A 17410-nucleotide genomic window follows, 5' to 3' on the forward strand; every position below is an offset into this window, starting at 1 on the left:
TGGGTTGATCTGGAACTCCTGGGTTCAAGCGAGATCTGCCCACCTTGGCCTCCCAAATGCTGGAATTACAGGCAAGAGCCACCGTGCCTGGCCATAAGTGTGTTTTGTTGTTATTGTTTTTAAGAAACAGAGTCTCTCTCTGTCACCCAGGCTGGAGTGCAGTGGCGTGATCCTAGCTCGTTGTGGCCTCAAACTCCTGGGCTCAAGCAATCCTCCCACCTCAGCCTCTCAAAGCACTGGGATTACAGGTGTGAGATACCATGCAGGGCCACGCAAGCATTTCTTGAATTCCTCTTTCTAACTGCCTTCAGTTCTGAGTCAAGTCTCCTAAGAAAACCAGTCTTATTACTTAGTAGGCATTTCTTATTTAAACTCAGTTTGATCCTCACCCTATTATTTCTGTCCACTTCCTAAAAACAAACTATTACAGAATCAAGACTTCCTACTATAGTGTCTATCTCAGAGTTGGAGCCAAAGGCCCTGCAAGAAATTCTCCAAATGAGTGTTTTTCAAATGCTTGGAGAAATCCATCCCAAGATTAGGTATACAGCACTCCAGATGGTTATTTTCAAGTGGACAACATCTGGCTATAATTCATTTTGGTGCATTTGTTAAAAAGTCAGGCTGTAACTTATAGCCTGCAATTAACTGATAAACAACAGAGAGGAAATCTTTGCATCCCAGCAGGATGCTGCTGACCTTACTCCTGACGCAGACAGACAGACACGACATAAAAGGCTGGAAAATGTGCGTGGCCTGCTCGAGAGAGCATCGGAGCCTCTGCCTGCACTGGTCATTGCAAACCTGCGTCCACTGTGTCTAAGGCCTTCAAACTCAGCAACATCACCAACAATGGAAGTTTCCTCTGCTGTCCAGAAAAGCAGCTCCAATGTAAGCATATCAACTTAGAGCCCTCACCTGCATGCTTGTGGGGGTGCTGAAGACTCCGCTGGCCTTGAGGGCTGCTTCCCTGTTGTAAGAAGAGGGCTGCGCCTTTCACCATGAAAAAGCTCTCACTTAAGCTGGGAAGGATAAGACCAGAGCACAGTTAGACCAGAATTCAGACAGGAAAATGGACAAAGAATTACTGCAGGGGAAAAAGCTTAAGTGTGGACAAATGGCATGTAATATGCAAATAGGATGAAACTGCTTTTATAATAATTCCACGTAGTACTTTTCTCAAACCTTGCTTTTGCTAAAAGCTTGCTGCTGGAGAATTTTCGTGACAAAATAATGCTTCTGTGACAACACCCAAAGTTCTACATAGGCTCTCCAGGACCCCTTTCTGCAGAATACTGGACAGGGATCTCACTGTCTTATAACATTTTCTTCTTTTTTTTTGAGATGCAGTTTCACTCTTGTCATCCAGGCTGGAGTATAGTGGTGTGATCTCAACTCACTGCAAGCTCTGCCTCCTGGGTTCAAGCGATTCTCATGTCTCAGCCTCCCCAGCAGCTGAGATTACAGGCATGTGCCACCATGCCCAGCTAATTATTGTATTATTAGTAGAGACATGGTTTCACCATGTTGGCCAGGCTGGTCTCAAACTCCTGACGTCAAGCAATCTGCCTGCTTCAGCCTCCTGGAGTGCTGCGATTACAGGCGTGACCGCACCCGGCCATAACATTTTCTAAGAATAGAGAACAACTCCCTCATTAGGAGAGGGTGGTCTGCTTTGTGAATTCTCATGCTCTTGCTGTTGATCTCTGCTCGAACTCTCTGGCTTTTAACAACTCCATTGTTTCTTGGCGACTTCCCTTGATGGAATACAAGATGAAATTACACTTTCACTAGTTGTTTGCATTTTAAGAAAAGTGGGGACGGGCCGGGTGGCTCAAGCCTTAATCCCAGCATTTTGGGAGGCCAAGGCAGGTGGATCACTTGAGGTCAGGAGTTCGAGACCAGTCTGGCCAACACGGTGAAACCCTGTCTCTACCAAAAATGCAAAAATTAGCCAGGCGTGGTGGCACATGCCTGTAATCCCAGCTACTCAGAAGGCTGAGGCACAAGAATCGCTTACTTGAGCCCCAGGGATGGAGGCTGGAGTGTGCCAAGAATGCACCACTGCACTCCAGCCTGGGTGACAGAGCAAGACCGTGTCTCAAAAAAAAAAAAAAAAAAAAAAGAAAGAAAGAAAGAAAAATACTGACCTGTGACTTAACTTGTTGTCCTGTCCACTATTCCTGAGGAAAACCTCAAGTTGGCTCAATGAATTTCTCAGCAGAATGAATCTTTGGCCTTTGTTATTTTAGCTAGCAATAACACTTATATCTACCTGTAACTTTAAAAATTACAATTAAAAAATGTTTATTTGGGAGGCTGGGGTGGAAGGATCATTTGAGCCCAGGAGTTCGAGACCAGCCTAGGCAACGTTGTGAGACCCCGTCCTACATCAAAACTTTTTATTTTTAATTTCACTTTCATGACTTGGCTACCAAGTCTGGCTTTTGCAAAAATTAAGACATAAGAAAAGAATGCTTCAGCTATGAATTACTATCAATTGTTCAAAAATACCATCAACTCTCAAAATTATGCATAAAATACACCAAAATTATTAGCAACGGCTTTGCGGGAGGTGGGGGAGGAGGAGGAATAGATTATCTTCTAGCATTTTCCAAATGTTCTATATTAAACATATATTAACCTTTAAAACATCTACTTTTGTTTGATTCTCAAAATAATATAAAACACATACTATACTTGATAATTTAAAAAGAACATTCTAATCTTAATAATTTTATAAAAAGAGGTCACAGTTCAAATTGTAGGCAACTATAAAAATTTCTCTCTTGAACAACCAATGAACATATACATTATTTGAAGGAAAAATCCCTAGGAAAAGCAGTCTTCTAATTAAAGAGAATCTTGAAATTAAGTAAATCAATTCCTGACAGAAAGACGAAGATGTTTTCTGTAATATAAGAAAGGAAGATCACCTTTGCCCCAGACATCTAATGTTAGTAGTCAAAAGTTCGAATTCTGGAATAAATAACTCAGCAAAGTCTAAAGTATGACTCCGGGTGCCAAGAAAATGCCACATGAACTAGCATTTCCAATCAGCAGCTCCTGAAATCAGGAAGACTGTTATGTTCTATGATATAAAGTCCACAATAAAATCTGTTAGTTTTTCTGGTTAAATGCTCATGCTAAAAATAGTGACTGCTCAAATATTAAGTAAGAAGACTTAGTTCTGCCTTCTTGTTCAGTCCTTTGAATTCTAGGCAATTGGTTTTCGATATCTTGTGACACCAATACTCGACATCTGACAGCATTTCGTCCGCTACTGCAGATGCACTGTGCCGAGTCATCCTTTCCACCCTCTCACAGTTGTATATTTGTGCTGCAAGGTTCAAGTGTTGAGGAGCTCTGGATTATAAATAATGAAAGAAACGAGAAGCAGCCTTTCTTTGCTGTCTCACCCTCACTCATAGGAAGTAAAAAGCTCTTTAGCATCCATCTGGCCAATCTCATTTCACAGGTTGCAGAATCACCTAACCCTTTCCACCCGCAAAGCTTGTCACCCTCTCCTTCCTTAGAATCTCACAGCTGAGTATGTTTTCAGAACTGTTCTTAGACACAGATCACTTACTATTTATTCTCATCAAAATCTGAAAGAGCTGTGCGAGAGGTTCCAAACTCATGAAACCTAAAACAACCATCAGTTCATCGAAGCAGCTGGGAAAATCTTTTCGAGACAACATCAACTGCTTTTGTTCATGAGATTAAAAAAAAAAAAAAAAAATTCATACTGACCAGAAACCCAAGCACGCTTGAAACAGCCAACCATTAACGACGACCTTTGCCTTGGAAACCATGAGCAAAAATTCCCCTGGTTTCCCTTACATTTCCTTTGGAAAAAAAAGGAACAATGCAACAGACTAGGCTGGTTTCACTCTGTGATCACTTACAAGGCCAGCTGTTCCTCCTCCGTGTTCCTACACTGATAAGAATCAGGGCCTCCTGCTCTACACATGAAGTCGGGATGGCATTGATTGGGGCCCTGGAACACTCTGCCTCTGTTCCCCCATGACAATCAAGTAACAGGCATTTACTGTAAAAAGCAAGACTGGAAGCTGCAGGGAAGCCCAAGTAGCAGCGCATTATCCCGAAGCTGTGAGATCACCCTGCGTCCTGCAAATACAGTCAGGGGATACAGCCAGAGGAAACCGCACGACATGACTCTCGGGGTGGGGGGTGGGGTGGGAGGCCGCAGAGCGTGGTCAGTCACAGGATTTATGAAAACAAGATGCAGAAAGTCTCTGTGACCCGGCTTCCTGGCTTCTCTTCTGAGCTCACTCTGGGCCCAGAGCCTCATGCGCCCTCTGCGTGGCTGATCTGAATACTGTATCTGACGACCGCAGCTTCTGATGCCCATAGGCACAGGCTCCCGATTCATCAGACCCTCAAAGTGCCCCACTGGGGAAGTCCATGAAGAAATCCACATTGGTGATGGCACGCTCACTTTACCAGGTGTCCGGGGCCAGGAAGCCCAAACCCACAAGCCATCCATCCCAGCCACCCAGAAATCACCCTTCTCACAAAAGATCAGAGTGTCCTAAAAGGAGTGACTAAAGTTACAAAAGGTCAGACGCAGACAGACAAAACGGAAATGTCTTCCTCCACCGCTGTAAGAAAAATCTTGATGAGGGATTAAAAAAAGCCGCTGCCCTCTCTACTCGCCAACCGGAATGCTTTTATCTCCACCACACAGATCTGTTCTCGGACACTGATTACTGCCATTCGGGAAGCTTCATAAGATTAAAGTTTCTCCAAAGCATTGAAGACAGACAAAAACCTCAATCAATGCTTCTCAAAAAACCCCAGGCCCCCAAAATATAAACAGCCAGTGCCATCCAGAAACCAAGCCATGGCAGGAAAACAGAAATCAGGGTGGTCATACGTACTAATTTGAGCTGGAAACCTCTGGACAGCAGAAGTAGTGGGTTGGCTGAAGGAAGATGCAGAAGTCGGTAAAATAAAAGAGGTTTGTGGCTGCAGCGCTCACATCTCTAACGCTCCCTACAACGGCCCTCGGAGCTCCGGCCATCTGCTCCCTACGGAGATCAGGAAAAGCCAGGAGGCTGCCGAGTGCTTCCACGAGGGCTGGGGAGCCAACTCCTCCTCGGAGTCCTACCCGAAAAGCAAATGGCTCTTGTGGAACTCTTGTCTTCCTGTGATATTTTGGCTGAAAAAGGCCCTTGTCCCAGCACATCCTGATGAAAGAGGGCCATTCAGCAAAACAGCTGAGGTTCCTCTAATCACTACACTCCTACGGGCTTTTCTGTAGGCCAGAGAAACAAGCACCAGGGTGTGCATTCGACATTGTGAGGGCAAACAGCTGGCCCCAAGGAACCAACCCCAAGCAACAAGACCCCCTTCCGATTCAAATCAACATTCTAAAGGATGACTCTCTTTCAAATCAGCATCCATTCACCCAACGGTGATGGTGACGTGGGCAGCTGCCGCAGTTAGTCATTCTGCGTACTCAAAGCACGGTTACATCTGAAAAGTCTTCAGTCATGCTAACAGCTACCTGAGGGGCACGCCAGGTAACGGGGAGCACATGCACACCTATGAGGAGCTCTGGGATACGCACGGTGCCCAAGGCAGGTCAGGCTGCAAAGGTCCTAAAGGGTGGAGGTGTGATCCCAAACCCTCCGGGCACAAGCCAGCCAAGAGCTGTGTTTTTAGCGTTTCTTTCAGCGAGGGAAATAAATTCAGGATGTGAATAACCATGATGCAGGAGAGAATGGAATAAGTAGTACCCTAAGAAAGGGGCTCGGCTAGAGTTTACAAGAGGGAGGAGGGAGCATTTAACTGGTGACTTCTGGAACAATTCCTGAAGGAAGCAGCACTGAGTAGGGGCTTCTCTTCCCTCGACTCACAAGTGACCAAGCGACCCTCCCTACGGATTAAGTGAAACACACATTATCATGATTCTGGTTTTGCAGGTGAGAAAACCCCAGCTTGCCTAGGAGCACATATCTCTACAAGATGGGGCTGGGCTCACATACATCTATCTGCCCCACGCCCACCTGCTTAACCCCTGTTAAGCAGCTGTTCTACTCATCCAGAATGAAAATCAGAGCCATTATGCTGCGGTCACCTCCGCTCATGCCTGCCCAAGTGCCTAATGGCAATGCCACTAAGGCACTGAGAAGTCAGAATGTGGATCACATCTTCCGTCCTTCTTCCCAGTGTGTGAATGCACCATGCGTGGGAAAGACAGAGAAGGAAACATTCAAGCAAACAGAACTCCAGGAAGACTGTGCCGGGGTTCTTCCACCTGCCCAAGTAGAAATCAGAAGGGCAGGGGACCCACAGCCTTATCCTACCCACCACCACCGTCATAGCTGGGGGACAGGACACATCCTTTGGCCCTTCTGCACTGCATAGAGGCTCGGAAGTTCTGTAAACCACACAGCCACGCTGACCAAGAAGTCGCTTTCAAGGTAAGTTTCTCATCAACAGGACTATTATTTACTGAGGATCTCCCATGTGGCCAAGGCTGTAGGAGGTACTTAGCTATGCCACATCATTGAACTCTGGCAGTTCTGCAGGGTAAGGTATTTTCTCCATATGACAAATGAAGGAAGCCCGTCAATGATTCCAAAATAGAATCTCCAGGGATAGCATGGACAACGCCCACGGTGACTGCTGCGCTTCAAGGTTTAAGAAAAGTAAAAACTGGCTGGGGGTGGTGACTCATGCCTGTAATCCCAGCACTTTGGGAGGCTGAGGTGGGCGGATCATTTGAGGTCAGGAGTTCGAGACCAGCAAGGTCAACATGGCAAAACCCTGTCTCTACTAAAAATACAAAAATTAGCCAGGTGTGGTGGTGCATGCCTGTAATCCCAGCTACTCAGGAGGCTGAGGCAGAGAATCACTTGAACCTGGGAGGCGGAGGTTGCAGTGAGCCGAGATCGCACCACTGCACTCCAGCCTGGGTGACAAAGTGAGACACTGTCTTGGGCGGGGGGGGCGGGGAACAAAAGTAAAAACAATGGTCTGGGAATTCATATTTCTGGGTTCCAATTTACATTCTACCATACATACTCTGATTAACCCCTGGAATTAACCCCTAGAATTCCTTACAGGGTTCTGTTCATCCATCCAAACAGCCAAACATTTGCAGAGTGTGGAGCACAGGGCTAAGCCAAGCCAGCCCAAGCTCTGATAAGGGCAAAGACAGCCATCCTCTTTAAGGAATGGGTATATGTGCTGGTGATCCGGGTGTCTGCCCTGCTGCATAGAAACAGCATTTCTTGAAGAACAAAAATAGTAGGTATAGAAACATCACAGTATAGAATATCATCCAAACGCCCCTGAATTCCAACTCTGGTCATACATCGAAACAACCTATCAAACTTCTAAAACACATTCATGCCCAGGTTCAGCCTCAGCAGAGTCTAATTCGGAAGGTCTGTGATGAGTCCTGGGCATCCACTTTTTTTAAAAGTTCCAGGGGGCTGGGCATGGTGGCTCATGCCTGTAATGACAGCACTTTGGGAGGTCGAAGTGCGAGAATCAGTTGATCCCTGGAGTTCAAGATTAACCTGGGCAACGTAACAAGATCCCGTCTCTACAAAAAAATAAAAATAAAATTAGCTAGGCTTGGTGGTGTGTGCCTGTAGTCCCAGCTGCTCAGGAGGCTGAGGTGGGAGAATCACTTGAGCCTGGTGAGGTCAAGGCTACAGTGAGCTGTGACCACGCCACTGCGCTCCAGCCTGGGAGACAGATCTTGTCTCCAGAAAGTTCCAGGGGGTGCTTCTGATGCACAGCCAAGTTTTAAAAACCTCAGAATCAAATAACATCATGGCCGGGCACGGTGGCTCATGCCTGTAATCCTGGCACTTTGGGAGGCCAAGGTGGGTGGATCACTTGAGGTCAGGAGTTCAAGACCAGCCTGGAAAACATGGTGAAACCCAGTCTTTACTAAAAATACAAAAATTAGCTGAGCGTGGTGGCGCACACCTGTAGTCCCAGCTTCTTGGGAAGCTGAGGAACGAGAATCACTTGTACCCCTGAGGTCGAGGCTGCACTGGGTGGAGATTGTGATCCTGGAGTCCCCACTGCACTCCAGCCTGGATGACAGAGTGAGACTGTCTCAAAAACAAACACACAAACAAACAAATAACATCAGAAGACACAGAGAAAACAGTCTTCTCCATGGGCTTCATAAAGATACCTCTCACATAGGTACACGTCGATGTTTTCTGCTGGTAAAAGGTAACACCAACAAAAAGGCATGGTGCTCTCAGAAGGTGGGTGATGTGATTAGGTGCAATAAAGGGAGGTCATGCTAGGGTCAAAAACAAAATAATACTCTCTTTGGAAGCAGTAAAACAGATGCTAGTCTTCTACTACACTTTCAGAGATCTGAATGTTCTTCTGGCCCTCTAAGGGAGATGCTGCATCATGACAATACAAAATGATGACAGTGATAGCAAAAACAGATCAGACCTGTGTTGTGTGAAATAGACAAGGGGTCTCGCTACGTTGCCCAGGCTGGTCTCCAACTCCTGAGCTCAAGCAATTGTTCCGCCTTGGCCTCCCAAAGTGCTGGGGTGACAGCTGTGAGCCACCGAGCCCAACCTCAGATCAGACCTTTGACAAACTCTGCTGTGGACAAAGCATTCTTGTGAATGTCAACTCATCTGATCTTCACAAAACCGTGTGGAAGACCAGACAGGCATTATTACACTAATTTATGCCTAAGGAAACGGGGAGTTAAATAGTACAAATTTAGGATTTCTGATGCTGTATCTCGAAAAAAAGGTAGAGAATATGAGCCTGAAGAAGAGGCCCTGTAAAGGGTCCCAGATTGATGGGACAGGCTGAGACAAACGGAATCACTTTTCCCTGGGTAGAACTAACCCTCAATGGTACCCCACTCTGCATGGTGATTACTGAGGGGACTGTCAATTGTCCAGCCAACTTGATGGTAATTCTAGGAGAAAAAGGAACTAATGTAACGCTGTCAGCACAGAAAGATGGGTGCCAAGGAGCATTCCAAAAAGGAGGCTCTGTTAATTCGGTTTTGATCAACAGTATTTGCTGAGTGTCTATTGTGTCCGGTCAGTGCTAAGGCCTGGGAATTTAGAAGTGAAACAGACCCGGTTTCCACCCACGCCACAGACCACTCCACACCCGGTCTGGAGTGACACTGGAGGGCCAGGCAGGCACAGGACAGTAACTTCGATATAAGGCAGCAAGTTCCACGGTGGAAGGAGGTGGAAGGTGCAGATGCACATACACACAGGGGTTCAGGGAGGCCTCCCCGGAAAAAATGAGGCCCGCAAGGCCCTGAAGGATCAGTAAACAGAGAGGCGTAACGGGCAGGAGAGTAAGATGATTATGCTACATGTACCTTATTGTGAACCCAGGAGGATTTGGCCTCTGTCATAAAAGGCCCCCCTGTGGTTTCATAAACCTCAATTTACAAATTGTGCTTTATATATCAGTTCCTTATAAGTTTGGTTAGCGTAAATTGGTTTCTTAGAACTTGATCATCCCCGAGTGAACTCACAAATTCAAGTTTCAGAATGTGCAAACCTAAGAAACAAACCTCATGCTTGTGGTTGAGACATCGCACTGTCAACATCACAAATTCTCAGCACCTGAATGCCTGGTATACTATCAATATATATTGTTTTAAATAAGTAAGTAATAGCTTTCTAGTTTACAGAGAGTTTGTCCCTACATTTTTCCACTTAATTTTTACAATCCCATTCCTCTGAGGAAACAACCCCAGCCTGGGCAACATGGCAAAACCCTGTCTCTACAAAAAATACAAAAATTAGCTGGGTGTGGTGGCATGCACCTGCAGTCCCAGGTATTTGGGAGGCCGAAGTGGGGGAATCACTTGAGCCTGGGAGGCAGAGGTTGCAGTGAGCCAAGATTGTGCCGCTGCACTCCAGCCTGGGCGACAGAGGGAGACCCTGTCCCACCCACCCCCACCCCCCAAAAGAAAAGAAAGAAAAGAAAATGAAACCACCAAGACTAGGAGAAGATAAATGACTTGTCTGTGGTCATTTGGCTAATAAGAGGCAGAATGGGGCTGAAAAAGTTCAGTGCTCTTCCTGAAGAATCCATAGGTCAGAGAGCAGGACCATCTGACCTGCAGCAATAGCAGCAACGTGGAAAGCTGATCAACTGACCTCAAAACCACTCTCAGTGAGGCTCTGGATGGATTCAGAACCCCAGGCCTAGCAAAGTGAAGTTGATAAAGATGTAAAGGAGATAGAAAATTCACCATTTGGAGAGAGATTAGCTAAAGACTGCAGGTGGGATGGAAAATTCTTTCCATGGTTCTCCCACAGGTTCTTCCCTCATTTGGAACTCATGTTTAAAAGTCACAAAGACCCTGAGTTGGGCCAAGGTCTCATTCTTCTTCACTGTGTGCCTTGCAGTGCAACATGGCAGGGCCTCGTTCCAAATATCACTCTTTAGAGCCTAAGAAAACAAGTAACTTTAGGGACACACCTGTCAACTGGAGCTCCCAAATTGTACCCCCCTAAACACATAATGCTGAGCATAGAAAAATTCCAGCTCTGCAGGGCGTTATACTTAGGGAAAGGGGTCACAGACAAGGAATGCTGGCAGGGCTCATTACAAATATCTTTGCTGCTGGAACATGTATTGTTTGGCTAGAAGGCGTAGGCTTCTCTCAGAGAGAAGGAATGTCCAAAAGTATTTCAGACAGTAAGAGACATTCTCCGAGCCAGCTACACAGCTCTCCTTCAAACCAACGGGTAGTGACAAGCAGCTGAACCGACTAGCGAGCTCGCAAAAGCAAGCTTTTTTTTTTCTCCCTAAATAAGACAGCAAGTGATGTGTCTTGGCTTGGTTCAGCAAATCTTAAGATAGTTCCCTGATGACCCCAAGAGCCCTCAGGCCCCACGGAAGCTGGAGCTAATGCATCTTCCTCCAAGCATCATCTGCTCCACCAGGATCTAAGCCCCTTCATGAGGGCAGAAGGTATAAAGGCTGCACTGTGCGGGAAGTGCTATGGCAGCAAAGACAGCCGAACACGCCAGAAATAACAGGCACATGAAGGAAATGTTTCTGAGACAGCTCAAAAATTCCGAGAAGAGATTATCCCGACTGTCCCAGGTTCTCAGCCCTGTCTTTGGTATGCAGCCCCATACCACAGTCATTCATCACCGAGTCCTAACTTTATCAGAGGCCCCTCCTTCCAGGTCTCTCAGGCACCACCCCAGTTCTGGCCCTCCTCACCCCCGTGAGCCAGGTGACATCCAAGCAGCCCCACGGTGCACCCGGCTCTGTGCTGCATTCTCTGAATGTCACTGAAGGCTAGGGCTGTTGTATTCTCTACCCACTCTCTGTATAGTATGGGAGCCACTGGCCAGATGTGTCGACTGAACACTTAAGATGCAGTAAGTGTGACCAAGAAACTGGGTTTTTCATTTTATTTCATTTTAGTTAATTTAAATTTAAGTTTAATTAGCTACATGAGGCTATCAGCTGTGGTACAGGACAGCAGAGCTCTGGAAGCTTTTGGCCTGGTGAGAAGAATCAGGACAAGGGCCTCCCTGACCTCTCGCCCACTCTGCACAGCCCCTAACCATTGCTCTCATGACATTCTTTCCCAGCCCCAGAACTTTCGGCCATGTGACATCATCTATTGATTAGAGTCCAAATTTCTTGTGCTAACTCTCTATGGTTGCCACAATTAGCCATTATATGTCGTTAACCTAAATTTCATTCATCTGCTATGCCCTGACCTTAGGGGCTTAGAATATAGTTAGAAAACAATACTTTAGAATAAAAACCCTCCCTGTATTACCTCTCGCACTATTCCCCCTGTTCTCCATGCTTCGCATTCTCTGTTCTATCCCCAGCTATAGTACTGTCCCCATAAAGCCTACTGCGGTTCTCGGCTCATGGTCTCCTTCCTCCCATCTGCTCCTCACGTCATGCCTGTCTTCCAGTGTTTATGCTTCCTCCAGGAAGCTTTCTCTTGTGGTCCTCGCTGAGAGCTATAGCTCCTCCCTTTCAACATCTTCTAGCACCTCCTCTTACTGTGCAGGTGAGGACACTGAGGCTTAAGGGTTAAGTCACTTGCTCAAGGTCACATACAGTCGGTCCTCTGTATCCGCGGGTTCCTCATCGGTGGATTCAACCAACTACAGATAGAAGATACAGTATTTGAGGGATGATGAACTCTTTGAATTAGTGGGTTCTGCGGGTGCTTAAGCATCCATGGATTTTGTTATCCTCGGCAAAGGCGGGGGTCCTGAAACCAATCCCCTTGGATACTGAGGGAAAAGACCATCCTTAGTGATAGGAACCTAGGAACCCAAGTTCCCTGATTTCCAAATTGTGTTCCCTGACCCACTTATTTACTAACTAGTGGTGAAGCCATCTTCCTGCCAGTATATTTTAACTTCACAATGGGATATGAGGGACAGGATGCACATGCTTTTTAAATCTCCCTCTGTGCTTGACATACAGTAGATTGAAAGTAAGTGCTGGTAGATACACTGGCCAAGCTGTGCTCCTCTCTGAAGTCAGTATTCCAGGAGTAACTCACCCTGGTCATCTCTGTGCCCTGGGCACACTGGGCACTCCCCACACACAGGTTGAACCTGGCAAATAAGACTCATGGCATCAGTGCCGCGTGCGAGTTAAAGCCACCTGGAGGTCAGGTCAGGTCTTCCTGACAACTGAGTGCTTCAAACAACACAACAGCAGCTAAGTTCCCCACATCACCTTGAGTGTCTGGAGAGCTAGGGCTATGACTTCTCTGTCTCAGGATCCCTCTCGGTACCCAGAAAACAGTGGACATCAATAAATGTAACACCAATAACATCTTCGTTGAGCGCTATGCTAAGCACATCAGATATGTTAACTCATTTATTCCTCAGTGTCCATCTCTCAGTGCTTTATACATACGGAAACTGAAGCTCAATTAGCCGAGCGTGGTGTCATGCTCCTGTAATCCCAGCTATTGGGAGGCACAAGAATCACTCGAACCCAGGAGATGGAGGTTGCAGTGAGCCAAGATTGTGCCACAGCACTGCAACAGAGTGAGACTCCGTCTTAAAAAAACAAAAAACAGAAAACAAAACAAACAAACAAACACTGAGGCTCAGGGAGGTTAAGTCACTTGCCCAAGTTCATGAGACCAAGGAGCAGGGAAGCAGGAAGGGGAAGGCAGGAGTGTAACTCTGAAACCTCTGCTCTTAGGCACTGGCTTTCAGGTGAACTGACACCTCTGGAAAACAGTGTCAAAAAAGTCCACTTCTCCCAACAATTCAGACCTAAAACCATTTGGCGGGGAAGGGCAGGGCAGGCTTCTGAGTTGGGGAGGGGGTGTGGGATCCCAAGCTGGGGTGTCTGTTGGCAAGCAGGGTGCAAAGGGCATCTGTGCAGGGAGGGGGCTGCAAGGGAGACAGAGACTGCTCACAGGCAAGGAATGAAATATTAAACATTAATGTTAATATTAATATTTATAATTAATATATTTATATGACATACTTATAGAATATATACATATATTAATTAATTTATATGGTTATAATTATATTAATATTAATATAATGTTAATATTAACAAACATTATATAATATAAATAATATATAAATTTTATATAATATACATAATGCTAATATTTATTAATATTTAAGGGACAATGGGAGTCATGAATATGGAGAGACAAAACTAGAATGAACCCCAAGGTGCTGCATCAGAATTGAAGGTACCAGTCTGAACTCATAGTTTTCAACATATTGAAATAAATATAGATGCACGTGTGTGTGTATGCACGTACATACAAATGTTCCCTAATTCTGCCCATTGAGAGGCCTGTGGTTAGCAACACCCCAACAGCAATAAGCAGACCTAGCTTGGCTCCTAAATTTCATTTTCCACTAAAAGGAACCAGGGCCCCTTGGATAAAGGACTGATTCCACAGCTGCGTAGGGAGCATCTGTTGCCAGAAAGCAAGGAAGCACTTAAAGAATGATGTGGACATGTCAAAGGGGCACAGAAGCCAGCCTGGATGAGATCCCACTGGCCCTAACTGTCCACAAGGACAATTTGAGCAAGGATGTCAACAATTTAAGAAGCAGATTATAAACCACTGAATAAAACAGAAAAATACAAAGAATTGAAACGGACATTGATGGCAGAGAGGATATTAACATAATTTTAAAGTATCTCCCCAAGGAATGCTTCTGAATGATGAAGGGGAAAAGAATAACTGTACAGTGGAAAAGCCTGGTAAAATCCACCTTAGTGACCAAAGTGAATGTCACCATAGTGGGACAAAAGGAAATCAAGCGCCACCTTATGGGATTCAACGAGGACGCAGCATCCCTTGGGTGATGTTCCGGCCAAATATGCATGCCCGGTGGAATCACACAAGAACATCAGACACACTCACACTGAGGGACACTCTGCAGACTGACAGTCCTGGGCACAAACATGTCCAGGTCATGGTCGACCGCGGTGGCTCATGCCTGTAATCCCAGCATTTTGGGAGGCTGAGGTGGGCGGATCACTTGAGGTCAGGGGTTCGAGACCAGCCTGGCCAACATGGCAACACCCTGTTCTCTACTAAAAATACAAAAATTAGCCAAGCGTGGTGGAGCACGCCCGTAATCCCAGCTACTTGGGGCACTGAGGCACGAGAATCACTTGAACCCGGGAGGTGGAGGTTGCAGCGAGCCGAGATATCACCACTGCACTCCAGCTTGGGCAACAGAGTGAGATTCCAACTCAAAAAATAAAAATAAAAAATAAAAAAATAAATCCAGGCCACAAGAGTCAAAGAAAGACTGAGGAATGTTCCAGACTGCAGGAGAGCCAAGAGACAGGATAACTAGATGCAATGCGCAGTCCTGAATTGGATCTTTTGTTATGAAGGACAACACTGGGACATATGGTGACTCTTGAATGGGGTTAGAGGACTAGACGGCGGGAATGCATCAGAGTCAGTGTCCCGCGTGGATGGCTGTGTTGCGGTTCTGTGGGAGAATGCCCTGGTCTGTATTCCAAGGGTAATGGAGTAGCAGGTTGACAAATTACTTTCAAATGGTTCAAAAAAGAAAGTTCTTTTCACTGTACTTCCAATTCTTACGTAAGTTGGAAATTATCTCAAAATTAACGAGACTTTTTTATTGACATAGTATTTTACATATTTATGGAAAAAACGTATTTGTTACATGCATAGACTGTGTAATGACCAAGTCAGAGTATCTGGGGTACCCATGACCTTGAGTATTAATCATTTGTATGTGTTGGGAGCATTGCAAGTTTTCGAGTTACCAATTTTGTTTTTTTTCTTTGAGACAGGGTCTCACTCTGTCGCCCAGGCTGGAGTGCAATGGGACGATCACGGCTCACTCAGCACAGCCTCCACCTCCCAGGCTCAAGCGATCCTTCCACCTCAACCACCCGAGTAGCTGGGACTACAGGTGTGTGCTGCCACCCCCAGCTAATTTTTTAATTTTTTTGTAGAGACAGGGTCTCACTATGCTGCCAGGGCTGGTACTGAACTTCTAGGCTCAAGAGATCCTCCCACCTCGGTCTCCCAAAGTGCTGGGATTATAGGCATGAGCCACCACACCCAGCCAAATTTTTTAAAGTTATTTTTTAAATCTCCACTTAATTCGATTTTGGTAAAACACTACCTGTAATTTCTCTTTATCGGTAGGTAATAAAAGCTTCAGATGATTTTACTGATCACTGGTATGGGCATATTTCATGACTTTGCCCTTTCATCTCTTGTATAGTTTTACCCTCACCAAGCAAGACCTTCCCTGCCTCAGCACTGTTTGCCCTCTTCGTGTTTTCCAGAACAGAAGTGGCCCTGTTTCGTGCCCAGAGCAGAAGAGAATGATGAAGAGCTCTGCTCTCCCAGGTCTTCCTGGTCTGTGTGCGTCCAGGTTTTGAGGGCCTCTCACATACATGGCTCTGGACCATGTAAGATCTAATTTTAGCATTTTCCTGCTTGGAGACCACACGTTTGGAACAGCAGGCGCCGACCTGCCCGTGCAGGCCTCCCATTGTGAAGGGCACGCGAAGCCAGGATACCGCAGCCCTGCAGGATGTGACTCAGCATCCTGTCTCAGTGCTGGGGCAGCCAGCAGCTCTGGCACCAAGCGCTGCTGCTGACCTCACCTCTTAAGACCACAAATACCCAGGGTAATTGGTGGGATAGGCATGCAGCATCAGCTCTCCCTGTTAAGACAACTTGCTTGTCCATCCATTATGCTGGGCTTCCTTGTGAACACCACAGGTATCTATCAGGAAGAGTTCTTCTGAGGAACTGATCTACTGGTATTTTCAGGACACCAAGAATCAAGAGATTGATCTTGTTTCTCTCTTTGCTTTGACTACCAGGAAACTCAAAGTCAGATCTGTGGCCAAATTCTGGTAACCGTATCAATGCTATGCCATGTATTACATGTACAAACCTTCCCCTTACTTCATCTTATTTTCTTCTGCTTTCTTCATGTCTCGATTTTCTCACTAATGTTAAATTCTACTGTTCTCTATGAATGTTGTAAGGTGTTTCAAATCCTTTTTGGAGGGCACTACTGTAGATACAACACACATTACCCCTGAGGGATAAGGATTCTTTTTGACTCCACACAGAACCCCTGGCATTTGGCAAAGAACCCATATTTAGGCACTAAATACACATCGGCTGAATGGAAAAAGCCAATAGCTAAGCAAAAACCACCTCCATTACCATATTGTTTCACAAGAGGTTCTTCTCCCTTCCACCTCATGAGGTGGGGCCTGGTCAGGAGTCCCCAGGGCCTGGGAATTAGGTTCCTTAGGGAGCCTTCTTGCTGTAGGGGCAGCCGACAGGTCAGCGGCCTTGACTCCAGACCTAAAGAGCCACTCCTAGACTCCCAGCTGCAATAGACACAGCGTGGCACGGGTGGGCCTGGCCATCGGGGAAGTGACAAGTGATTTCCAGATGCTGCAGCCAGCCTGGCTCTTTCTAGACCACACGAAGGCCCCTTCCTGTGGGAATTCTGATGGGGCCCAGATTTGGGGAAACATGCCTCGAGGACTCTTGGCAAGTGTGTGCCAAGCCTGGACCAGGAATGACTTCTGCGGGCACAGGGAGAGACCAGGCATTTCCTAACACAGGACCTCTGAACAGCCTTCTCTGAAACAAAGTCTTTCTAAAAATAGCTTCAAAAGTAACCATTCAAGAAAAGAAAGCAAAAAAAAACTGTAAAAGTAAAGGCACTCAAGAATGATGTTTCCCAGATAAAAGCCTGGCACAGGTTTCAGAGGAACTTGTGGGAAAACAGGTCAAGGCTGGGTTTTTCCTCTTAGGTGTCACTTGGTTAACATTGGTCTTTGGAGGGGAACAAGTGCGGCAGGAAGGGCTGACACTGAAAATGATGGCTACTGGGTATAG

The 17410-nt window shown here is 46.1% G+C and overlaps 1 protein-coding gene across 6 annotated transcripts in view; it reads right to left on the minus strand.

Moving 5' to 3' along the window:
* The window catches only part of SSH1 (slingshot protein phosphatase 1), a 74974-nt gene that overhangs the window by 39564 nt on the left and 18000 nt on the right, over window positions 1-17410 (minus strand). For 3 of the 6 annotated variants that reach the window (XM_054443297.2, XM_063646688.1, XM_063646687.1), the window contains one exon: window positions 919-1022. The exons of 1 other annotated variant lie outside the window; for it this stretch is intronic. In XM_054443297.2, coding sequence (XP_054299272.1) covers window positions 919-1022 — 104 coding nt within the window. Of the gene's footprint in view, window positions 1-918; window positions 1023-2150; window positions 2282-4904; window positions 5081-17410 lie in introns of those variants that run through there. 2 more of the 6 variants (XM_063646686.1, XM_054443299.2) reach the window with 2 other exon arrangements.

This window comes from Pongo pygmaeus, chromosome 10, assembly GCF_028885625.2.
Source record: "Pongo pygmaeus isolate AG05252 chromosome 10, NHGRI_mPonPyg2-v2.0_pri, whole genome shotgun sequence".
Taxonomy (NCBI): domain Eukaryota; kingdom Metazoa; phylum Chordata; class Mammalia; order Primates; family Hominidae; genus Pongo; species Pongo pygmaeus.